The sequence below is a fragment of the Nipponia nippon genome, unplaced genomic scaffold, assembly GCF_047370975.1.
Source record: "Nipponia nippon isolate SJK-2023a ecotype South Korea unplaced genomic scaffold, ASM4737097v1 scaffold_18, whole genome shotgun sequence".
Lineage (NCBI taxonomy): Eukaryota > Metazoa > Chordata > Aves > Pelecaniformes > Threskiornithidae > Nipponia > Nipponia nippon.
This window is the reverse complement of record NW_028262334.1, coordinates 9,579,513-9,604,319: the sequence shown is the minus strand read 5'-3', so window position 1 is coordinate 9,604,319 and position 24,807 is coordinate 9,579,513. Positions and strand designations below refer to the sequence as shown.

The window sequence follows — 24,807 nt, the reverse complement described above, 5'->3', positions numbered from 1 at the left end:
CTGCTTACGATATCAATAGGAATAATAACAAAAGAGTAGACACCCAAAGTACCCCAGTGCTGTGAGATTTTTCTGCTAGATGATTCCTCACTGATCCTGAAATCAGGCAGCATCATGAGGACATTTTCAGTTATAATATGGGGAAGATTTAGGTCCAGCCATAAACTTCCCATTTCCTTCCTCAAAATGGTAGCAGAGAGGCTGCTATTGCAGCTATCCATCCAGGTGTTTGCCATCTTTATATCAAATTTTCAGGAATCTTACAACACTTACATACTCTACAGCCGCCTGATGAGGCAGCTATCTAATACCTACGTTACAGACAGGGAGAACAAGTTAGGAGGGATTAAATGATCTGCCTAGCTTCCCACAAGACAACACAGGTGTGGCTAGAAATCAAAACTCCCAACTTCCAATCTTTGCTGCATTATACTAATCTGCTTATATACTTTGCTGTAAAGAAAAAAAAAATCATTGTTTCAGTAACGCATTTGTTGGTAACTAGTACGGGTACTCCTAATCAAACAGAAAGATCAGCATATTCTAGAAACTGCTACAGCTGATTAGTCAGCTGAGCCCCCCTTCCCCCCTTTTTTCCCCTGGATTTTTCTAGAAGGAGAAAAATAAAAGGGAAGGGCATCCCTTTATAACTGCAAAGGCTTCGGCTAATTAGAGCAGAAATCGCATTTTATATTTTGGCAGTTAGTAGTAAACACTGTTATTAAAACTATAATAAGATCAGCTAATATTGTATGAAATATTAGTGATGTCTGAGCACAAAGTAGAGCCCCCATCTCTTTAGTTAAAATTACAAAATGATTAACAGCCCAATTAAAAACATTTTTGTTTTTGACATGATAAATTATACTTTATCTACCTATCTGTAGATATAATTGATTATTTTATCCGTTTGCTGTTGGCTGTCATTAAAAAAGACAGATACCATGGCTTTCTGGCCTCTCTCCCGCTGAGAGAAAGAACAAATCCTGCTATTAATGACAGACAGCATCATTATGAAAAAATTCCATTTGCCACTAGGCAACATAGCCGAGTTCCAGTAATTATTGTATTAGTCAAGCCGTTGAGAAGTTCCATAAAATTGAGAGAGTTTTTAAGGAGCATTCAACGCTATTTGGCAACTTTTGTGATGTAACAATTAAAACCATGCTCCAGGCCCCAAAATGTGCAGGAGATTGCCAAAATCAGATAAAACCCTAGAGGGCCCCTGACTCGCAAAGAAAAAAAAAAAAATCAAACTGTTTACTTTTAGGATCAGACATTCATCAACATTTGGCTTTTGTTTCAGCCAGTGTCAGATAATAACAGCACCACGTTTTCAGTCAGCTTCTAACAAAACCCTACACGGTTTGATGGCAGGCCTCTGAGAGAGTGAAAGCTTATGGGAGCTGATGCTACCAACCTTGCTTGGCAGACCAGACACCTGGGAGCACTCAGCAGTACCTTCTGGATGGAATCATGTCTGTTCACCACCACTGAGCATCAGGAAATCACTGGGGAGAAGTGCAAGTTGTTCCTTCCTCTCACGTCTAGGAGCCGCGCCAGGCAACACCTCAAACTGTCAGGGCTCCAGGGGATAAAGCAGAAGTCTCCTGTCCATGTACCCCCATTAACCTGTCAAGGAACCGTTAAAAAAAAAAAAAATTTAAGAAAAATCACACTTTAAAACTGCTAAGGGAGATTGCTACTGAACCAACTTATGACCAAGTTTATCATCTACCTACTTCTCTGCTGAGTGGTGTTAAGGAATAATGATTTACAGTACCAGAAATGAAGGTACAGTATCAAGCTTCTGCAGTGGAAGGTGAAGTTGGTTACAAAATGCAGACCTGGTTTAGCCTAATACAGACTATAGGAACCACTTCAAGAGCACATCTGTTTGTAAAGGGATTGACCCCCTTCCCAGAATAACGTGCCCAAGTCAGGAAGTCTCCACATATCAAAGAACTGTGATGGGAGCTGTAGCTTCCAGGGCAGTCAAAGGGAGCTGGTGGGACGAGGAGCCAGGATACTGCTGTTGTCACTAGGGAACGGCAGTAGGGCAGGGTTTAGCACCAGCATCCTGCCAGTCTCCACCTGGAACATGCCGTACCAAGTAGGGCAGATAAAAAGATACACTGGAGCCTGCCATAATATGGCCTTTCATCACACACAGCTCCCGGATTGGAGATGGCTGCCAACTGCTAGGGCCTGCTGACCTATTTAATAAAAAAACCAAACCCTCAACCCTTAGCAATCATGGCTTCTATCTGATTTAAACGGGAACAGTGGCACAGCACTACAGGCCAAGGGCCAGCCACCTGTGGCGCATGGGCAGCTCTTGAACCATATGTTGCACTGCCAAGGCAAAGGCAGGAGCTCAGACTTGCGAGAGGGAGGGTGTGGGAAAGAAAATCTGCTCCTTTCTCCCAGTTCTGAGACTTATCTTGCTGCTATGCAAGGCAGGCATGCCTGAGTCCCACTAAGCTCAGGAATCAGCAAATGCTGGAAGCTACTGCCACATTTTCCACACATTTAACCTCTAGTTTGGGTCTGGCAATTGCTGGGGTGTGGTGAGATGTGTTGCTACAGAAGTATAAAACCCTCAGTAACTAACTGCTTTTTGGGAAACAGCATTGCCTCCCAGTTTTCTTCAGCAGAGTTAAAGCATATATTGTGGTAGTATTAAATTTTCTCGCATTTGGAGCTGTCATCTAAAGTGAAGCATCCTAGGTCAGCTCAAGAACTTAGGTCAGTATCTATCAGTGTGGAGAATGAATAATTTCAGCTCTTATTCTTGAATTATATGAGTAAATTGTGCCAAATCTTCAACATATTAGACTAGTGCCAGATGAACACTTAGGAAGTTTTTTTTAATATATGTTCTTTATTAGCATTAAAACTTTTATTATTAAAAGAATTATGTTACAACATACATGCACAAGATCCATCTGAACTTAAAAAAATAATCTGAGAAAACTACATTCCTAGTATTTTTTTGTTAGTCCCTTTGGCTTACAGCTCATTTGAGCCATGAGTGAGGAAAATGCAAACCCCAGCACACAGCAAAGGGAACTCAGTGAAGAAAGAGGGAGAGCGGAAGGGATTGACAGTGCGTTGGTTGTGGGTATTGCTGAGAACAAGACGAACTCATTGGAAAAAATGATAACTTTGTAGTGAAATTGTGGGGACTTTGGATCAAGGGCTACAAAGCAGGCTAAACCGCCTGATTCAGCCAACTCCTCTCAGAGCACTCCTCTAGTTCCCCTGTGGACCGCAGGGACAAGCCTGCACAATTCAACCCATTTCCACCCCAGCCTGGCTGTTCAGGCTCTAGTTTGTAGGTGCTTGCATCTCTCCCCAGTTGTGTCAGCTGGCTGGTGTGGCTGTTCAGAAGGATGCCAGATGGCTAGTACTTCAGCCAACCTTATTTCCAGATGACTGATTTTTGTAGCTACCACTTTAATTAAAATAAAAAAATATATGTAAAAGACACAAGTTTATCACCTGCTAGCACATGCCATGGTCGTCTCTCGGTCAATTGGCACGCAGCAGACAGAGCCGCAGACTTCTCTTCCACACCACCAGCATCCAGAGGAAAAAAAGATTAGTCCATCTGCTAAAGCTATCAGGCCCTTTGTGCTTCACTGGATCCATTCCTCTTTATAGGATCCAGTGCCCTCTACTGAGCAGAACCAAAAAAGCACTAATGTGTCCTGGGCCCCGCAAAGTTACTGTTAAGGTACAGCAGTATTAGAGCTGAACAGTTGGAAGTCTACCTTTCCCCTTCGTGCCCACACGTGCACCCATTGCTCCATCTGCCACCAGCGTTTCCAGGTTATTGTAATGCAACACATGGAAAGTATTGAGGAACTTGCAAAGGCTACAGAGCTGTCAGAGGAGTAACATGTCACTTTCTGGAAGGGGAAATCCATGTGGACATATGGTAGTCGTGAAAGGAGCTGGACTAGCAACCTTGGCAGGCTTGAGTCAAACAGAAATGTTGCTGCTTTGCCTTGATCTTTATTTACAATAAACGCCTCGGCTCCAGCTCAGCGTTTTATCTGGGAACAGCCGCCGGTGTTTCTGCGACCATGTTCCGTCTCATTGGTGCACTGACATATTTACACGCGGGCCGGGGCCCGGGCAGCTGTGAATAAGGGGCCATATATCAAGAGAGGAAAAAGGGATGCAAAGATGAATTTTATGAAATATTTTCCATTTTTCTTTGACTTGGTTGTGCATTTTGCTACGGCCCATTGGGCACTCACTCAGCACTTGGACACTTTGCTCCATGCAGTCTAGCCTATATTTCTAATTGTGTCTACATGCCAAGCCTAGCCCAGTACCTGAGGCAGCCCACAGGGAAATGGAGATTCAAAAAAAGAAAAAAGGTGGGTGTGAGGGAAATTTCCTGCCCTTCAATGGCATGTACCACAGGAAAGAGAATGATGTCTTGTAAGTCACCAGTCTTTTCTGATTCCTGCAGGACACAGGCTGTTGCATTTTACATCTGAGTGCCAAAGTGAGAGGAATTATTTCCACTACTTCGTGAGAGAAAACAATCCAGTCCCTTTTGCAATTTAAGGAGGTCATATCATCTTTGATTTCTTCTCTGGGCAATAGAAAGGGTTAATTCCTTACAGTGTTGACTTAATCCTTTCCTTTTTTCCTGTGGCTGACTAATAGGTTAGATGTGTTGACTCTGTTTAAAAAGACAAGCTTTGGACATAATATTAATGATATTGTATGTGCAATAACATTAGAAAACAAACACAGAGGCACCTGGGGAGTCTGAAGGCATCTTCTGGCCTTTCTGGGCTGACAGCTCAGAGTGGCCCTCCAGCATTTCCATGTGGAAAAACACTATCTAGCACGCGAGAGTTTACTTTGAGTGACCCTCTTGCCTTTCAAACAATGAGAAGTCAGGACCATTGTGAAGCTGAAAACTTGTTTCATAAGAACAGGCCATTGCTCAACCAGATGAAGCGGGGAAAAAAATAAAAAAGGAACTCAGAGAAACAATCGGAAAGAAAAACTGGACATTTGAATGGAATAACTGCTGGTGTCTTTCCTCTGGCATTGACATCCTAACAAAGGGTGTGAGAGTTTTTTCCCCTTATGTTTTTGCAAGGCAAAGATGGGAAGAGAGCACTGTTTGTTTATTCATTTGTCTTAGAGCCCCACTAGCACAAAAAAGCCACTGCAAATACTTATCCAAGGTTCAGATTCATCCCACTGGGATGCAAGAACTGCATGCTCCCTTGATAGCCTATGTGAGATCCAAACCAGCATGTGAAAGCACTTATTTCCCTCTATTGTCTATTTAGGAGGTCTAGGGGAGAGAAGCACAATTCCAGTTACGTCACCTTGGTATGGTCTGAAAGCTAGGTAGGCCAAATTGATCGCCTGTAGATACTACCTACCACAGATGTGTACAAGGCCTTGGTACAAGTCTCACTTCAAAGACTCGTCAGGCTTTCTGCAGGTGTCCCATCCTAAGTGTCATAGTACAGGCAAAATAAACTAGATGCCCTGCTGCTGCCGAACCATAGGTTTTTCTGGTACAGCTGTGCTTAAATGGAGCCGAATCAAGGCAAGCTCACCTTGGATAAAAGGCCAGCAGTTCCCAGGAAGAGATCTTCTCCACTGAGTAAAACGTCTGTCAGCACTGTTGAGGAATTTTCTCAGATGGTTCTTTGGAATGCTCTTCTCTGGACGGTTTCATTGTCTGCACGGGAGCAGCTGAAGTTGCACTGGAAGCCTTCGAGCATGTCCAGAGCTCAGCAGGAGACTGGCAGGGGAAAAAAGACAGTCACCACTTTAAGCTAAGATACTGGGACCATTTAGTGCCTCACCCAAGATCACACGGATGGTGCTTACACCAAGAATTAGACCCACCAAGCCATCCAGCACCTCTGGATTGTTCGTTGAGGATTAGGGTGCATTTTTAATATATAAGTGTAGGATTTGGAGCTATGATGGAATGGTAAATTAAATACCGAGCAGTTTGTCACATCTCTGTTCAAAGCAGGCTAACATTTCATGTAAGGAATTACATGCTTCAGACAGTTGCAATCATCTTCTGCACAAATAATTTAAGCTTACTTCGTCTGTCGTATTCTGATTTAAATTTTTATTGGAAATATAAATACCTATGTCGGTCACCAAACCAAATAAAACAAACATATTGAGTAGGGTCTATTATAGACTAATATGGAAACAAATAATCTGCAAGTCTGGTTTTATTTATAAGCTTATTTGAGTTTTTACTCTAGGCTCATATTAATCGGGTTTGTGGTTTCCACATCTGTACTGCTGATGCCCAGTGCAGACAGCATGCCAAGTCGGACCTGGGCATCCTCCAAGCTCTAAATGGAAAACACATGCTTCAACTCTAGCTACCTCAAGACAAGCAGGGCAAGTAACCTACCAAGTAACCACAGCGGGTGCAGCAGGCAGAGAAAGCTCCCCAGAGGTTTGCTGAGGTGCCTGCTTGCAAGCTTCTTGCTTCTGACTTGCTCCAGGGGCAGCCAGGCTGCCGCCTGTATTATATTTGCTCTTTCTGATGATCAAGAGATACCAATTCCCTTTGCAGCCTCCCTTCTCCTCTAGCTGTAGCTAGAAATTCCCAGACTGGACCAGTTAGTTCGCAGTGTCAGCTAGTAATACGTATTCTAGAGGAAGATGGAAGAACTCCTGCAGATGATGGCAATGCAGTATGAATTCTTTCCAGAACCCTTGATTATTTTTAATATTTATAAAAAGCATTCTGAATGTTCACGAGAGCCATAAATATATATAAAAAAATGCCCATGCCCCTTGTCAAGCCAAAATGGATCCAGCTGTTCTGCGGTGCTGGTCTCTGGTTGCGGAGAATCCCTGTATTAATGAAAGATGTATAAAGGGAATCCCAAACTAGAAATATGATCTCTGCTAAAGACTGTTCAAATCAACTATTAGAGAATATTTCAGGGAAGTACATGAATACAAAGCTGATTCTCAATACAGCTGAGATCCAGTCCTGAGAACCCATCTTCATGAGGACATCTGTACTGCTTGCAGACACATTTCAGAGCAAGCTGCTCCCAGACAAACTTTGCTTCATGCTGGCACAGTATCTCCAGAGCTTTGTGCCAGTATAACTGCATCACTTGAAACCCATCGCCTACGGCCCAACAGAACCTCAGCACGGTATAAGTGCCAGACCTGCTTCTTCCTTGAGCACAGGAGGGAGGCCAGTATGCAAGCTATAGCAAAATGACATATATGACAGCAGTGAGAGAAAAGGAAGCAGTATCGCTGGAGTAAACACTAGAAATTTGGCAGAGGCAGTCAAATTTATTCCCTGTGTACCCTCTGATGGTCATTCGGCAGCCTCTGCCACCTGTAGCAATGATCTCTTTCCTGACAATTTTGACAAAAGTGATGCATAGCAGTTCCATCAAGTGTATTTTTTCAAGTTACTATAGTATCGTCTGTGTGTGTTGTCATACAGCAATGCCAGGATTCGTTTTAAGAATTCAGAGCAGGGAAAGGGGGAATACGGGGGGGATAAAAATTACCACCACCTCAGTGCCCCCAGCCATGTCGAAGGGAATCACTCTGTCATCCATCATTCTTCTCCTCAGAGAACTGCTTTGCCCAACACGGCTGCTCCACTGGCTCCCAGGCAGAGGCAATTGTTATGAAACTGAGATGGCAAAAGAGCAGTGTCTGATAACAGAGGGGCAGATCTGTCATCAGCACAGAAGGCAGTCATTCCTTGTGGCAGTGGCTAGAGAAAAGAAGATGCAATTAACAATTAGCTTTGGTAAGAGAAGACAAAACCCTTAAAACACAGTTTCTACTGCAGCAAATCAAGCCACAGACTTAGGAATTAATGGTTCAAAGTCTTGGTTCTTGCCTTTCTAGATACACTATAAGATGAAAGAGAGAGTGAATTTCTCCTGCCACTTCATTCTGGCTAGCTAAGAACTGGGGCTTAGCCATGGAAAAAGGCCAACCTCACAATAGTTACAGGAAATGAGAACAGCTTTGCAGCATTTCCAAGCAAATCCAGCACACCTTCAGCTTTGTATTTTAGGGACAAAATTCAGGCTTCTCACCGCAGAAAATAAAATGGAAGCTTTTCAATGGGTGTTGCACTATCTTCCCTTCCCACCCTCCCCTCGCAGCTCCCCAGTTTCTGAAGTTAGAACCAAATTCACACCAAGCTTTTGGTGTGTCAAACAGGCTTTGCTTTCATAGGTTTGACCCCTGAGTTGCATCTTCCTTCTCCCAAACTTGGTTAATTGTTCTGGAAAAACATGGTCATGCCAGTTACGCTATTTATATACATAAACTGAAGGTTTATCTACATTGCTTTCTTCTAATCAGCTCTCTTAAATACTGCTGTGAGTGCAGCCCTGGCAACAACTGCCCCAAGAAGCTGTGTCCCCAATCTAATTACAGTATCTAACGACACCATCAGTGTTGCCCACTAGACAGGTGCAGTTTAGGCACAGCTTGGTCTGCATCAATGGCCACAGCTGCAGATTCTCCTAGAGCACCTAACTATTACAAGCCCCACGAGCACGCTTCTGGTAGGGCCACATCTAGAGATGTGCAAGGAATATCATCAACTAACATATGCATAAAAGCACTATTTCTGGGGCAAAGTCAGGTATCTTCCTCTCCCTAGGACACCTTGGGCGTGGATTAATTAGGACTCTCAAATGACGTTAAAGAACTACCTCGTTTCATGATTTCACAGTCCACGGGTGCAGGAGACCAAATCCAGCACAGCCTACAGGCCTAGCTCGACATCTTGTACAGCATTGCCAGCCACTCTCTCCTCCCTCCTTCCCGATCACTTTGGTTCTTTGTGCCCTACAATAATTTCCCCTTCTGTTCTCCAGCTTCTTTTTTTCCTTTGTCCATAGCACACTACAAATTATTGGTGGTTGCAATGATTAATTTTGCAACTCACACCTAATTTGACCCTAATAACTTTGGCTGCAAAGTGGGAAAAGGGACAATTCCTTGTTGATCCAGACAACTTATCACCCCACGAACACAATAAAAAGGCAGAGCTGGTTATCAACAGGGAGATGCCCATTAGTATTTTTACAGGCAGAATGTCAGGAGGTCCCTTATCAAGCGGGGAGAGAGCTGGCATGTACTCCAGGCATGCAGGGGGGAGGCAGGCTGCTTTCAGCCTGCAAGGCCACACAATATGGGAAGTGGTCGCTTGAAAGAGGAGTGGGAAGAATGACAGATGGTTTGTGCCTGTGCGTTTTTTGAGAGGACACCAGGTTCCTGCCATGGGAACAGGGTGGACAGTAAAGGCAGCGACTAGACGTGAAGAGTGACAAAGCAAGTCAGCCACGGACGGCCTGTGGGAGGCCAGAGGAAATGCACCATTAGTCAAAGTTGGAGGAAAAATAAAATGCGATGACAACTGGGCCATTCATGTGCTTCCCCTTCAAGGACTGACCAGACCCTTCGCAACTCAAAAGACTCAAGTATCAGCTTCTTTTTCTCTTCGGCCAGGCTAATGTGCACTGGCACAGCCTGAGAAACTCCCTTGTCACTTATATTAATTCTTATCTTGTTGTTCTTGGCTACACTTCACTGAAGTACAGTGAGGGAGAGTGCTTCAATCAATAATGTAGATCCGAGCGAGCACCCCCCTCTGCTGTTCTTAGGCATCAACTCAATAGCTTAAAGCAAACGTTCACCCAACTTGTGAACTTGGGAAATATTAGGACTTCCAGAGCTAGAGCGTAAGACAATGAGGTGGACTCACAAGGATGTTTAAGCCCCACACATGGACAATCTCGTCACTCCAGGGCAGCTTTCTGCACTTTGAGAATTTGCTACTCAATACAAAAAATGCAAGACCTTAGAGCTCTCAGTAAGCACAGTGACAGAGAAGGCGGCCTTGCATTTCACAAGCAGATTTCATCGGATGCTCCGCTTTGCCATAGCTTGTGAATCTGATGCATTTTGTCATTAAGGAAAGGTGATGCCCTTCAGCAGGTCCAACCGTAAACACTCACAAATGGTTGGTCTCTTATTCTTCAATGGGGACTATACCACAGCTAAGGACAGGACTTATTTAGAACTGCCTCCTCTGGAGCTGTGGCATTTCCAGACTTGGAAAGTACAAGGGAATTAAAGGAAGACACAAGGAGAAAATCCTGAAATGCTCTCTTAAGAATACATTGGACTCTCAGTCCATCCAAAGGGAATTCACTTATTAACACTTAAATAGGGCTGAAAGTAACTAAGTAAAATAGAATAAGCATCTCACAAAAAAGCAGAACATGAAAAGTTTGAAAAGCAAAGAAGAATACAATTAAATACCTAATTAAGGACAAGAACCAAAGCCCTGACCTAAAACTTCAAGGTATCCTGGATGTATGTAGAATGAGCAAGACCAGAAATCAATGCAAACAAAGTCTGAAGTGTCAAGAGAATTCTCCTTGTTTTTTCTGTGTTTGAAATGTGTCTAAGAAATAAACTCAATGAGAATTAAAGAGGCAAAAATCAAAAGCGCTCTCGTGATTTAATCAGATCCCAGTCTGGTGTAAATTAAATGAGTCAAAAAAAAACCCAACACCCAAACCTTTGACAATCTGAGAGCCATTTCTTAAGCCTCCAAAGCAGCCTGTATTCTTTAAATTGCTTCCTGTTATATGGTTAATAATCTCTGCTTTCCACATTCCGGGAATCATTCATCCAAGCTAGCCAAACTGAACAGTGCTATCAGAGCACGAACACCCTGCTGCCCAAACTACTGTGCCTAACAACATCTTCCCAATTATTCAGGAGTCTCTTGCCAGCAGAACATTAGTTGACTCCATTTCTCTAAGGAAAATGCCTGGGTTTCCTGATGTTTTCAGCTGTGTTTGTACAACCTGCCTTCGTGTGAAGCTGAAAATTAATGCACTTCCTCTTAATCCTTTGAGAGAGAGACAAAAAGGAAGATTATCAAGATTAAATAAAAATGCCAAAACTCAATCCTTTGTCCCTGTTGAACAAAGGTGTTTAAATAAAGATTGCTGTGCATCACTAGTTGTGTAACAAACTAAGGTGTCACGTACAACAGCTCACCCTCCTGCATAAAGCTAAAAGCTGCTACATAACCCGTTGCTCTGACACAGTGTGAACAGAATATTGGTTGGCTGCATTACAGTTCATTCACACATTTGTAAGAGACAAAAATAAAACAAGCTTTCAATTCTGACTGTTTTCTTAGGAGTACGCAATGGAATAATATATTTGGGCCTTGTCTCACAGGGAGCCTGCAAAGAAGGGAACATATTTATTTATTTTATTGATTTTTGGTTAAAGCCTAAAAGCTGTCTTTTTTTCACTGTTTTTTTTTTCCCTTGGTATTTTATTTTACTAGAGTTACATAATATTCTAATAGACAAAGACTGAACAGGTATCTATAGTCCTTTTGTTTTAGATTTGCTTGAGTTATGTTACCACCGAGCTAATTCTAACTCCTCACACAGCCTTGGGAAAAAGAAGTCTCCTTGTGAAAGATTTAAGAAGAGGGATCTTGCTGTTCGGTTTCCTGCCAAAACAAGGAAGAACAAGTCTGATTCCCATGTTGCTTTAAGGTAAAGGGAAGAAGGACAGAAAAAACCCAACAGTCTTTCTGGTCTTCATATGATCTGAAGGAAAACAGGGGAGGAGGCACAGGAAGGATGAGTATCTTTACAGATCATCTTTCACGGAGCATAAAGGTTTCCTTAAATGATTGTATTAGTATATTGGACATACTGGACATACTCTACCACAAACTGCTGAAACTTTTACCTGGAAAAATCTCCCCCCACCTCCTCCTTGGAGATGCTGGTTCTGACAGGCTGCAACTCCCAATACCTCTACCTAGCTAACAATGCAAAGCACCTTGTTCAAACAAGACTGGTCTCCATTTCACACTACCCCCCAGGGAATATCCACTTTTCTCTTCATACTATATCTTTCTGACTGATGCAATCAGATTCTGGAAACCTGCCTTATTAGTTTATATTCCAGCTTCTTAGGGATGATGTTAATTTTCCATTGTACGACCAGAAGATTTTAGATGTGCTAGATCTTGTCTATGAGAAACAACAAAAAAAAAATGGCACGCACAGTACTTAGATGCAATGCTTAGAAACGGACTTCAGTGAACAGTACTCCTTGCAAAGAAAGGCTAGGGGTTATAGAAAAAGACACTCTCCTATCTCCAACAGCGCTTGAAACGAGGTATTTTACAATTACATGATGAACAGATAAATATGCATTTTCTTACTTATCCACATGAGAGATTCTGCTTAACTTCTGCACCAAGTCCTAATTGTCTAATTGTTTTCTTCCTAGATCAGTGGTTTAGCACTAAGCCTTTATACTGCGATGGGCAAAGAGTTCCTTTATATCCATTAAAGATTAGATTGTTTTCTTTTGTTTCCTGCAGCAAATAGGATTCCATTCACGTCCCAAACAGAATGTCAGTAGTTGGAATGGTGTTTTCTTAAGGTGCACGTAAGATTAAAGAGTGAAATCAGATGCAGTGTTGCCAAAGCCTTTGTAATACGCATGTTTTTCATGGCAAGATGATTGACACGTACTGCAGTAAGGTGCTGAAGGGGATATTTCACCTGGCCCATCAAAACTCCATGTAGAGGATTAGAACTAAGAAGAGCTGACAATATTGACTTTGAGTGCCACAACGGAAACATAATTAGCGCTTTGACATGTAGTGGACAGAAATACTCCATTTTAAAAAAAATCAGTTGGAGTAATTACACCATATCTGTTGCATGCTGCCCTGGAAAAAAAAAGGTCTGCTCTGCTGTTTCCTCTTTTCCCAGTAAAGTTCAAGTTTGGCACTAGAATAAATGCATGCAAACCCAGCCTTTCTGCTGGAAGAACATCAGGAAAACTTTGTGCATAAAACTAAAAAACCTCTCTTAAAAGAGAGCACACAGATCTGAAAGAATGAAAAAGTCAATGAATTTTATACAAGTTTACTTATTGCAAAACAAACTGTCTGCACTATGCTTATTAAAGGCATATTTCATTGCCTAATCATAGATGTCTATTGTACCTTTTATGTTTTGAATCATAATTGCAGTCTGTTCCCCAACTGTAATAATGAAAGACATTTTGGCATATGCTTATATTGATTCCCCTTTAACAAAGCACTTAAGACACATACTTGCATCCCACTGAAATTAATGGCTAACATGAACTTTGAGTACATTGATTTCACCGGGATTTAGACAAATGGCAATTTATACAGGCACAAAACTGGCACTTTGTTGGATAGGCATGAGCCTCTGAAGAGAAGCCTTCAAACTCAAAAGTCCGTACAATGTGCAACTGTTTCAGTTAGAAATACATTGCACTATGGCATCTATGTTTTTATCAGAATAGCTGTGCTAGCAAAAAAACCCAACCGACTAAAAAAACCCCACGTGTATCTGCTGTCCTGAATTATCTTTTCCAGCTCCTAGTCTGGCATAATCTAAACCGTAGAAACATTTTCCAGTAGGTATAACAACATCCAGTGCATGCATAAATGGGAAAAGGCAAAACTTCATTGTACACAATACCTTAGCACTGAGAACAAGCTATCATTAGGTGTAATATAAATAATGCAGTATATTCAGTTCCTAATTTATAAAGATTATTGTCTACGTGCTTGTCTGTTATTCTTGTTTGCTTCAGGATTAAGTGGTATATGAAAATAAGGAGGAAAAAAACCATCAAGAATTATGCTTACCTTATTCCCTTTTTTAGCCACTGTTCCTAGCTACCCTAATTAGTTAGAACCTGCAATGAAAAATTCCAGGAAATTAAAACAGATTAAAAATGCAGAAGTAACAGTGCTTTTAAATACAATAAAGTCGATATTCCTTCTCAGCATCAAATCCAGGGCATATACTGAGGTAATATTAAACTACCTTGTTTCAGAAGCTCAGCATCACCTGACTTCATGGGAACTTCTCATCAAAATAAGTGGATTTAAAGAAATAAAAGAAAATTGAGATAAATTCGAACAATGTAGTCCCTTTCTTTTCTGACAGACAAGTTTCTCACAGTTTTTAAATATATTTTGCTAGTCATTTCCTAATTAATTTTCCAACATTTCTACTTAGCAGTACCCATAACTACTAACTGGCTTTGCTACAATACATTTTCTCCACTACATGTTCTAGTTCAAAACCCAAAGTGAATAGCGAATGTAAAATAGTTTAGGCCTGTATAATACTCTGACTGCACTGTATTTCAAGGGAGTTTCCTCTTGACGAGTCTTCAAGAAGCATGTCAACACACATGGACTGTGAAAATACCTGTTAGACCTCATTAGCTGGAATAAATAGGAGAGTATTTGAAACCATACTTACCAAGTGTAGAAGTTCTCTTAATTTAAATTTAAAATAAGAAGGTCATCCAGCCTGGAATAATCTCCATGGCTATTCAGTTTACACATCAGAGACAGAGAGATATCAACGTTTCCATATTAAAAGGTCTGAGTCTGTCTACTTCATGTCCTTAACATATACCTCAACCAAGAGAAACAGCATTAAGATCAAAAAAGAAATCTTTTGTAAGCAGAAGTCATATGTAGAAAATTAAACAAATACAATCATTTACTAGAAAAAAAAAATTCTTTATTAATTCATTAATTCACAACACAATAAATATTGGGATCATGCACATGAGGGACCCAGCAATGCTCAGACTTGTTTGCACCACGGAGTGGTTTGCCAAACAAGCCCTCATCAGCTGGCATCCTGAGAAGAAGCCTGACTAATTTTATTTTTTTTTTTTTTTTTTTTTTTTTTTACATTTTCACATATAATCAGTAATTTGCAGCGTACATCAGTCATTTCAATTTACATTAGTCAGGCTTTTAAAAACAATTCTTAAGAACCATCCCTGGCAAATCCTTCAGGAAAAAAAAGCACAGTCACAGTAGTTGTCATTATTCTGTCTTGCTGTTGCTTCTGACATTAGGGTTATGTAGGTGTAAATGTACGTTTAGCTTTACTTCGGGGGGGCAACAATATTTTCCACCCAATGAGGAACAGAACTAGGCTGCTGTTCAAGAGACAGGATCAATTTTCATGCAGTCCACTCAGCAATTCTAAAACCAAGAGAGTTCTCTTACTTCTGAGAACGACGACATGCCTTAGTTTCACACCCCATATACACTGAGGACACGTTTCCTTGAGGTCTCTTTACTTGTTGTCCCAAATCATTATTTGGAACTTTATGATGAATGAAATGAACATTGATTTGTCTGTAGGGGCAGACAACTCAGTCTGCTGGATGCACTGGTAGGACAGAGAAGAGAAGCAACTTTCACATGGCTGAACACCCATGTTATCATTCATGGGTACAAAAGGAACTGTAACAGGTTATCACTAGGAAAAAAAAAAATCTTGCATGCATACACATTACGGTTTAGTCAAAGGGGGGATGTTTCTCACAGCAAAATCTCTGTAGACTGAGATGCTCAGTATCTCAATGTTTTGAAATATTAAGTAAAACATTAAAAAAAAAACCCTAATTTACTAGGAATTTTTTTTTTTTTTAAACAGCTGGGAAAATCTAGTAGGGTTTTTGGCTGTATCATACTCATAAGACCTTTATTAAAGGAAACAGGAACTCCTGAATGTGCAGGTATGCACATATTTATATACAGATATAAAGTTTTCATGCTTTCTTCTAAAGGCAGTTGCAACATTCAGGCAGTGTTTGAACTATACTTCCACTCAAAGTATTTCTTTTCAACTACAAGCTTATGGATGACTTCATAGATGAAAAATGGCATCAGCAGATCTGATAGGGAATGCCACTTGCAGTCAAACTGTATCGCTCCTTCCTCTTTTATGGACCAGAAATACAGACCAAAAATCAGGAAACTTTGTAAAAAAAGCATTTAAGATTTCTTTTGTTGTTTTTTAAGTCAGAACAAATCTTTGAAAATGGAATATTCTAGTATCGATGAGAGTGTGATAAATGCTATTACGTCGTATTTTAGAAGGAAGGTCTGATCACTGTTTGGCTAATAGTTTCTCTGACAGGTACAATTCGCATGGTAAAAAGGATTTCACACTTGGAATAAACCAAGCATTTGTCGGTGTTGCATGCTGCAGCAGTGAAATAGCAGTCAAAGAAAAAATAGCAAAGATATACGTGATCATCAGACTATTCTTCCAAACTGTGCAACAAGCAGAAGGACAGCTATGAAAATACCAAATTCCACACACAAAAACATTGCTATAAATTAACTGCAAAAAGGATACATTTTGTTTCACCTCAAGCTGATCTCTTCTTTTCCCACATGCGCTATTCTACTGTAAAGGGTGCAAGAAACTATGTGACTACACATATCAAAATGCTGGCAACTGCAGCTTGACTGAAATGCAGTGCAGTTTGTTTTGTGTATGCCTTTGTCAGGCTACCTATTTAACAGGGCTCTGCAAAAGAAGCGTCACTATCAGATTTCTGTTTCTTTTCTGCCAGAAATTAGCCAGCATCTCCCCCTTCTGGAGAGCAGGAAAATAAGCAGGAATTTGCAACAGATTAATGCTTTCTTACTCGGGTCAATACTCAAAAAAAAAAAGTTTGCAGATAATTATTTTCTATCTTTGTTCTGAGCAGGACCATTTCTTTTCTAGATCACTGTTTAATACAGTTCCCTTCAGTAATATGTTTTATTAAAGCCAGACCTAAATCCATTCAGATGTAGTATTCAGCTCATCAGTAAGAAAGTCTTAAAAACAAACCAACAAAATATATCACCATGTCAGCCAGATATCCACATTCTATAAAACAGAAAATGCTGCATGAGTTGGAGTGTTACTGGTTTTGATTCTACTTGTCAGCGCTGCTTAATATATGGCGTTCAAGCAGTAATTTGTGAGATGTGTCCATTTAATTTGAACTGAACTGAAACAGAAATTTCAAGAGTAGGCAGAGAAGTCACCATAAAATTCAACTCTTTCTTTAGCACCTCTGAGCTCATTCATTCTCAGCCTTCACCGTAACATTATGACCAGGCTGCCGCTGATTAATCCATTGGGATTCATCCAGTAGCAGCACAGCTTCAGTGATAAGTGATTTTCTATTAAATTCCTGTACATATTACATTTTAAAGAAAAAAAAACAAAGATGACTGCTTACCCATTGCTAAACACTCTGGGAACTTGTTTCTACTAGTTAGTAGAGAGTCTCAGCGTTCAAGATTAGGATCAGTAATGAGCTATCCAAGTACTCAGGAGAAAGTATCATCACCAAAGTTCTAAGGGAGGCTCTGTCCGATTCTTAGCATCCGTATGAACATTATGAGACACTTCTGTTGGCAGTCAGTCATGCCAACAGAGAAACTCTAATGACAACTGTTTAATTTGTAGATGGCCTCGGATGTCACTGGCTTTGGTTATAGTTACATCTATAAAACTGTGATTATTCCCTAGCCCCCAGCAAGAGAAGAATTATAGGCATTTTGAAAGAGATATTTGTTACAGCAGGACTGCATTGGTTTTAGAACTGTGATGGTGCGAGGACAATTTCTTTGGCTGGCTGTGAGAAAAAGCTGTCTACAGGGAAAACGAGAAAGATTCCCGGAACTCAAACCATTAAAGCTGTTTCAACTCTAAGTGCCCCTTTTCTTTACAAATGTATTTTGTGCTTTTTTTCCTTCTTTCCAGGGATGGTCTTTAACCTCAGCAGCCTGTGACTGTTGCATCCAAGCCAGAACGCTTTGTAATGTGCAACTTGGTAATTTCTTCAGCACAAGTAGGGTGAATGCCAATTGTCTTCATTAGTTGAGGATACGTAGCACCACATCTACCCAAAATAAAAAAAAAAAAGACCCACAGTCAAACACTATTCACTTGAAGCAACTAGAATGTCCTAAAACATCAAAGTAATTCTGCTCTTGTCCATTTTATTGGGTAAAGGAGTTGCATTCATTCTTTGAACAACGCTGTCTATTATTTCTCAGGCACTTACACAACAACATTTAAACACCCAGCTTCACAACACTGTTAGGTAGGGAAGAATTGTCATAAGAGTTGAGACAGAGAGAATTAAGCAATTTACCCCAAGTCACAACTGAGCCTATGGCAAAAACATATGACAAAACTGCAGCCTTCAGCTTTTCTTGCACATACATGTGTGTGTCACTAACTCTGACTCCAGATGGAAAAACACACACATACACACAGAGGAAGAAAATCTTCATTAGGACTGCTGGCAAGAATCTGCTGAAGGAAGTAATCCAGAATATTCTTCCATGGTCTTAGCAAAAGTCTGGTGCTTACGCTGAAATTATCGATGTTATAAGCAGAAGGAAAAAGTCTCTCATTTGAAAAAACAAAACAAAACAAACAACCACCAAAACACCCTTGAGCTAAAATCCCACTTGCTTAATTCCTTCACTTGTCCAATAACATTCTCGGACTTAATGACTTTCCTTTGACCTGCTACTTCTGGCAGGTCATGCTGTAAGAATAGCTGAAATGGCCCTAAATTTAAGAATTGTTTCAAGCTCTCTATGGAATAATGTTCTCTCCCTCTACAAAATAGAGGAGAGAATGTGGCTCTCTATGGGAAGAGAGCCATAGATGTCTTCTGGTGTCCCCACCTACATCCAATAAAACACCGACAAGCAAAAAAGTCATTGCTGGGCACAGATGTTACTGGAGTGCTAAGTGGGGAGGGAACAGGGAAAATCATCCTTTGCAGAGGCTGAAGTAAGACTTAATATTTGACAAAGGAGAACAGCAGCTCTTACAGTGGGTGTTCCACACTGAAAGCTCTGGATTTGTGAAATACAACAGAAACCAATAGAAGAATCTGACCTGCTGAAAACCTCTTACTGTGGCTAAAGTTTTAATTTCCCTCAGGCAAGGCAGAAAAGCACTCCAGTTTCATGTGCTTCCTTTTCACTGGTTATTTTGGATAAAACTTCAAAACAATGACATCCTAAAAAATGTAGTTCTAGAATCTATACCACTGGCAATTAATGGACTACAAACACATGTTGAAAATGTGTACTGAGGGAACACTGCAATCAGTGATTTCCAAGATATTCCTCACATGATACTTACAGTCCTGCCTTCTTAATCCTTTCTGCTTTTCATTTATGCTAGTCACTCACAACTGTAAGACTAAAACTGCAATAAAATGGTGATGATATTTAGGAAAATGAACTAATACCATGATTGGGGGTGATTTCTTGTGTCCCAGCCTTTCTTCAAAGAGGAGTTAAAAACTATAATTTATTAATGTAAATATATGAATCAACATTTCTGAAGATGTGAATCAGCAGTAAGAAGGGAAATGAAAAAACCAAGAAACAATTGTAGCACACAAGAGGCATAGCAGGAATTCTCCATTTAACCAGAGAGGATCCAGAATCATTCCTTACTCCTTCAAAGGGAGAACTTCTATATTAATATTTGAGCAAAATCTTAAACAAGATCAGATCACAACGGTTCACCTACTTGGGCAAGTTTGTTACTGCAATTATCAGATAGCTCCAGACAAAACTACCTCCCCTCATCCTGTAAGAAAGGGTTTGTTTCTTACCTTATCATATTATGGTTATCTTATACCCCAGAAATATAAAAATTCATGCAAGTCCTTGCTGAGCTTTTGAAGAGCAATGGCTGTGCACGTTTAAAGATGAGATTAGAAAAGGAAATGCTTGGCAAGTGTAAAGAAGGGTTTTTATGAAAAGCACAAATATCCTTTTAAAGAAGTGACTTGCAAAACTATATGGTGATTTCCTATCCTGTGCATAGAATGCCAAAGAAGGTACACTCTGAGAAAACTAACATGAGTAAGTTAATGCACAATTTTATTTTTTGCTTTAGCTATATCGAGCCAACAATATATTTTCCTCAGTTGCTCCTTAACTATATCCAGTATTACAGTAACTAAATCCAGTACATCTTAATGAAGAACTGCAGTATTTTTAGTGAAAATATGTGCAATACTACATAAAAGTAACAAAAAGCACGGATTCTTTATAGCGTTGCCAAAACTAGGCAGCTATCTTTCATAATCTTACAATAACTTAAAAAGCAGGCTTTAGAAGCTAGAGACATTCTTTTGTACTTACTTGATTCCAAGAGCAAATCCTTGAATAACTTCGCCTGCATTTGGTCCAATGAAATGAAGGCCAAGTATTCGTTGCTCTCTCTCTCGTAAGCACACCATCTGAAAACAATACATTACATAGAGATCTTTTCTTAGAACATTTAAAGATAAGGCATGAAGTTGAATTGAATGAAACTGAAGTGCCCCGAGATCCTAGTTCAGCTGTTTATTCCCAGTGTGCCAAGAACTTACGCACTTGCTTAAGTCTTACGGACTTCAATAGGTTTTATGCTTGTCCTTAAGCACTTTCCTGAATCGAAGCTTTATTAGTGCATTTCTTTTAGACTTCAGGGAGCCACTGACAATGATGATTTGTGGTAAACTGAATGAATACTTTGTCCTTTGTATGAAATCCTCAAAATACCTTCTGTAGTCTAGTAATCAGACTGGTGTTATTTTGACACTGAATGGCCACCTTAGCAATTCTCCAAGCCTGTGCAGTTATTCTCAGCAGCTAATCAGCTGTATTTCCAAAGATGACCGCTACCAATTATAGGACATTTTGTGCCTTTGTGATTCAGTCAGTAAACACTTAGAGCAGCATGTTTAGTGAGATACATTTACCACATCAGCCACATAACCTAAAAAGGAGTGAAGCCTTGGAAGCAGGCAAAGATGAAGGTGAGTTCATAAGTATCTGGGAGGGCCTGAGTCACTGCACACTTAACTTTTATTAGAGAACTTAATGAAAACTTTTTAGTTCCTTTAGGGACACCATCCTTATAATTATGAAAAGAAAGTCAGTCTCTCCCTGTGTCCGCCTATCAAGTATTAAATCGACACTAATCTAATAGAATCATAGACTCATTAAGGTTGGAAAAGACCCTTAAGATCATCGAGTCCAACCATTAACCCAGCACTGCCAAGGCCACCACTAAACCATGCCCTCAAGCACCACATCCACCCAGCTTTTAAATCCCTCCAGGGACGGGGACTCAACCCCTGCCCTGGGCAGCCTGGGCCAGGGCCTGACAGCCCTTTCAGTGAAGAAGTTTTTCCTAATATCCAACCTAAACTTCCCCTGGGTTCTGCTATGCAGTAAAGGCTTGGATTCTTTCATTGGGAAGCCCAGGAACAGCAGCAATCCTGATGTGGTCCTGTAAATATTGAGGAGTTTTAAAGAAAAAACCCTCTTCCAATAGAGTTTGAAACTCTCAAGTTTAATGTTTGTTCATGTGTTTTGGGAGTTTAGTAAGGACTATATTCAGTATCATCCAACAACTATTATGCTATTACTACTTCACCCTCAAATATTTACTTTCATTGACAGAATTCAAAGGGAATAGCTAAAAAGAAGTAGCATCCCCTTAGTTGCACTGGGGACAGTTAAGGCAAGCTACTAAGGCACTTACACAAATCAGATGTGCCAAAATATTGTTAGAAAAACTGGTTGCAACTACTGACAATGGATATTCCTTACATCTGATGTGTTACACAACAATAACAACATTATAATTTGTGATGGACCTACAGAAGTTACTACATTTATTCAAAAAAGATTGTTCCCTGATACGAGGAGAAAAGAAAAAAAGAAAACTGTGATACATTCTACCAACACTACACTTCACCTTATCTAAGATTCTCTGCTATGGGCAAGTGCATCAAAAACCTTTTCAACACTGAAGCAACTGGATTGCTCTAGGAAAAGACACATTTCAAGTCCAACACTTTGGTCTAAACCAGGAAGTTTTTGTTTTCACGAGTAAGACTGAACAGTTACTCTGGTTTGTAAGTTTTATGTTTAATTTTTTTTGAAGGTAGCATACTTTCCTCAAGAGATGGCAACTAGTTAAGAACTTTGCTGGGGGAAGCAGAGATTAATCTCTATAGAATTTGGAATATTTCTTAGGACCTTCAGAGCAGTTCAAAGATGGTATCAATCAGCAGAATGCCAGCTCTGAAAAATACTAATATCTGTAAAGCAATTTCAAGATGCAATGGGATATGTAATGAATATTAAGCATTTGAAGTTACACTAGAGAAACAGGCTGTCACCAAGAAAATCTCTCATCCATCTTGAGAGGGTTTTTTTGCCCAACAGTCCTCCTTAAAGCTGGCTGTACCGTATCTCTTGTTTTAAGTTAAAAGTAAGTTAAAAGCTCACAAGACTCACTTTCATATAGCATTGACTTGCATCTCTTTCAGCCACTGTAAACTCTAAAGGTTTATAATACGCATGGTATACCTGGTAGGGAAAACAGTAACATTTTGTGTTAGTGAGTACTATTATGTCAAAAACTGCTATTTAGTATTATAATGACTACTATTACTGCATATTTCTAATGTTGTAGAAAAAAATGATTTATTTATAACCTGTTCATTTAAAAAAAAAAAAAATATGGAAAGCACAGTAAGAGTTTAACATAAACCTTTCTTAGAGAACCATTAGATTAAAAACAAAACTGAAAAAAAAAAATCACAAATAATGTTACTCAAACCAGTGCCCCAAATTAAAAATGTTACTTTTGTTCCTTTAAGCTTCTCCCAAAAGTTTAATACCTTGTTTACTGAGAATAATGAAATCCAAGAAGCTTTCCATATATATAATAATGTATACCGCAAGACAACCCAAACTGTAATTTTTGCATCCGGAATAGTAAATGCTTATTTTTTCATTAATGATTTTGCCTGGGGCTCCAAGCTAAATCCATCAGCTGAACTTGCTCTCCAATACATACACAACGTCAGCATCTTATGACACACACACATCAACTGTCTGCCTTAATCAGATGAGAACAATTGTTTTACAGAAATTTATATGATTCTAGATGGCATCCAGAAGCCCAGATAAGAGTTCTAGGACAGATTTTTGAAGTATAAACTATATTTCAGAATCATAGAAGACAAAACTAATGACTGGACATGAAGTAAGTGGATTTTGTGTTGGATTTTGTGTTTTCATAGCTTACCGAGTCATATGCTGACAGTCTTTTTGATGAGTGAATAAAGGTAACACAACATATCTTTTCAAGGGTGTCTTGTTTGAATTTTGTCTTATTATATAGTGATTGTGAATTTCTTCATCATGAGTACCTTAACCTCATTCCTCATATCAGAGGGTTCGGTGTGCATATATGCCATAACAGATTTCTTCCTCAATATGCCATGCCCAGGCATATTGTATCACGACACTTTAGCCACAAAGACACTTAGCAGCTTGTGCGAATATTTCTGGGGACATCCCAAAAATTTAGACTAAAGAACCTGACTAGCTATTCTGACAATTAAAAGGAACATAACAGTTATTTAATGATGCTGCAGAATATAACCCACTAAAATGGCAGCTAGTTTAAAGCTGTCACATCCTATCAATAATTTTAAGCCCACTAGGTAACAGTTTTCATTGTGACCTGCTGCAATACTTTTAAAGTCCTGAGCTCTTCTGAAGACACCAGCTCCCTAACTGCAAACATAGTATTTTGGGGACCAAAAATTTTGCCTGATACAACAGTAAAGCTTCTGTCTTTTCATAGTGCAACTCTGACAAAAACTACAAAAGTAAAAATGTTTTCATACCTCAATATTATCTGACCCATAACATTGCACAGCCGCTTCTTCTGACAGTCCAACACAACCATATTCCAAGGGAGTGAAAACTGTAGTAGGTACCTGCTTGCAAGGAAACAGAAAGTGTTACTGTTGAATCATATGAAGCAGCTGCATGGCAGGTACAGAGGAGACTTTTGCAGGACTGAGAAGCGTAGCTGTGTCACACACATCTACTTTGGCTACTGTGAAAGCTGGATTCCAGACAAAATGCAATTCCTTTAAAAATTCTTAAGAAAAAAAAAGTGTAAGATTTGGTTTTTATTACTGAAAAAAGAAATAACAACTCACGTTGTCATAGTCCATCAGTTCTGAAGACTGGCCAAAAAGACGCTGAGCCAGCAGTTTTCCTGCAGCTATTGCTGTGGGTGTTAATTCAGGACGCCCCTAAGAAGAGAGCACAAGGCTTTGTTTTAACTCAGAGAGAAGTAGCATCCAAGCATTTCTCCTGGGACAATGGTCAGAGGAAAGCCAAATCTTTGGAATTCCAGCCTAGTAGCCAGGGCTCCAAATAGAGAAGGCAGCAATAATTTATGTCCAAACATGCTTTTAAGTCTCCGAGTTTAATATCTGTCTTAACTGGGGGGGACAAATGCCATGAATGTGTCAAAACCTTATATCTTATCATGTCACCTCTTGAAAAGCAGAAGATATTCACATGCTAACCATTCACTTCCCCCTTTCTTTCCATAGTAAGTCATCAAGAAATTTTTCAGATGGTCTTTTTAAAGCAGGAAAAGCCTAGTAGAAAGCAACAGTGTTTTTATAACAGACATTTTAAAAAAAGTTGTCTGTCACATTTTTACAGAACACGGGCACAAAACTTAGCTACTCGTAGGCACTATTACTGACTTCCTATGTTGGTCCTGGATCAGGGAAGCAGAACATTATTTTGCTAGCACTGCAACCTATAGGTTGAGTTGGTCCTAGTCTCAGGCTCTGGTATTAGAGAGGGACTTGAGAAGGGTTGCTCTTGGCAAACGCTAACTTCCTGCAAGTGAGAAATGGGATGAGAGCGGGATATGACCAGGACATGCTCCAGTTCAAGCCATGAGTCCTGGCTACTTTTTATATCCAAAACAGGACTATGCAGTGTGC

At 40.0% G+C, this 24,807-nt stretch overlaps 1 protein-coding gene across 3 annotated transcripts in view; it reads right to left on the bottom strand.

The window, feature by feature from the left end:
* Positions 1-14,660: 14,660 nt before the first annotated feature.
* The window catches only part of TXNRD2 (thioredoxin reductase 2), a 36,751-nt gene continuing 26,604 nt past the window's right edge, over positions 14,661-24,807 (bottom strand). For all 3 annotated transcript variants that reach the window (XM_087754812.1, XM_087754811.1, XM_087754814.1), the window contains exons 13-17: positions 24,001-24,096; positions 23,680-23,772; positions 22,277-22,348; positions 20,126-20,223; positions 14,661-17,844 (exon numbers count right to left, since the gene is read on the bottom strand). In XM_087754812.1, coding sequence (XP_087610938.1) covers positions 17,715-17,844; positions 20,126-20,223; positions 22,277-22,348; positions 23,680-23,772; positions 24,001-24,096 — 489 coding nt within the window. In that variant the 3' untranslated portion in view covers positions 14,661-17,714. The remainder of the gene's footprint in view (positions 17,845-20,125; positions 20,224-22,276; positions 22,349-23,679; positions 23,773-24,000; positions 24,097-24,807) is intronic.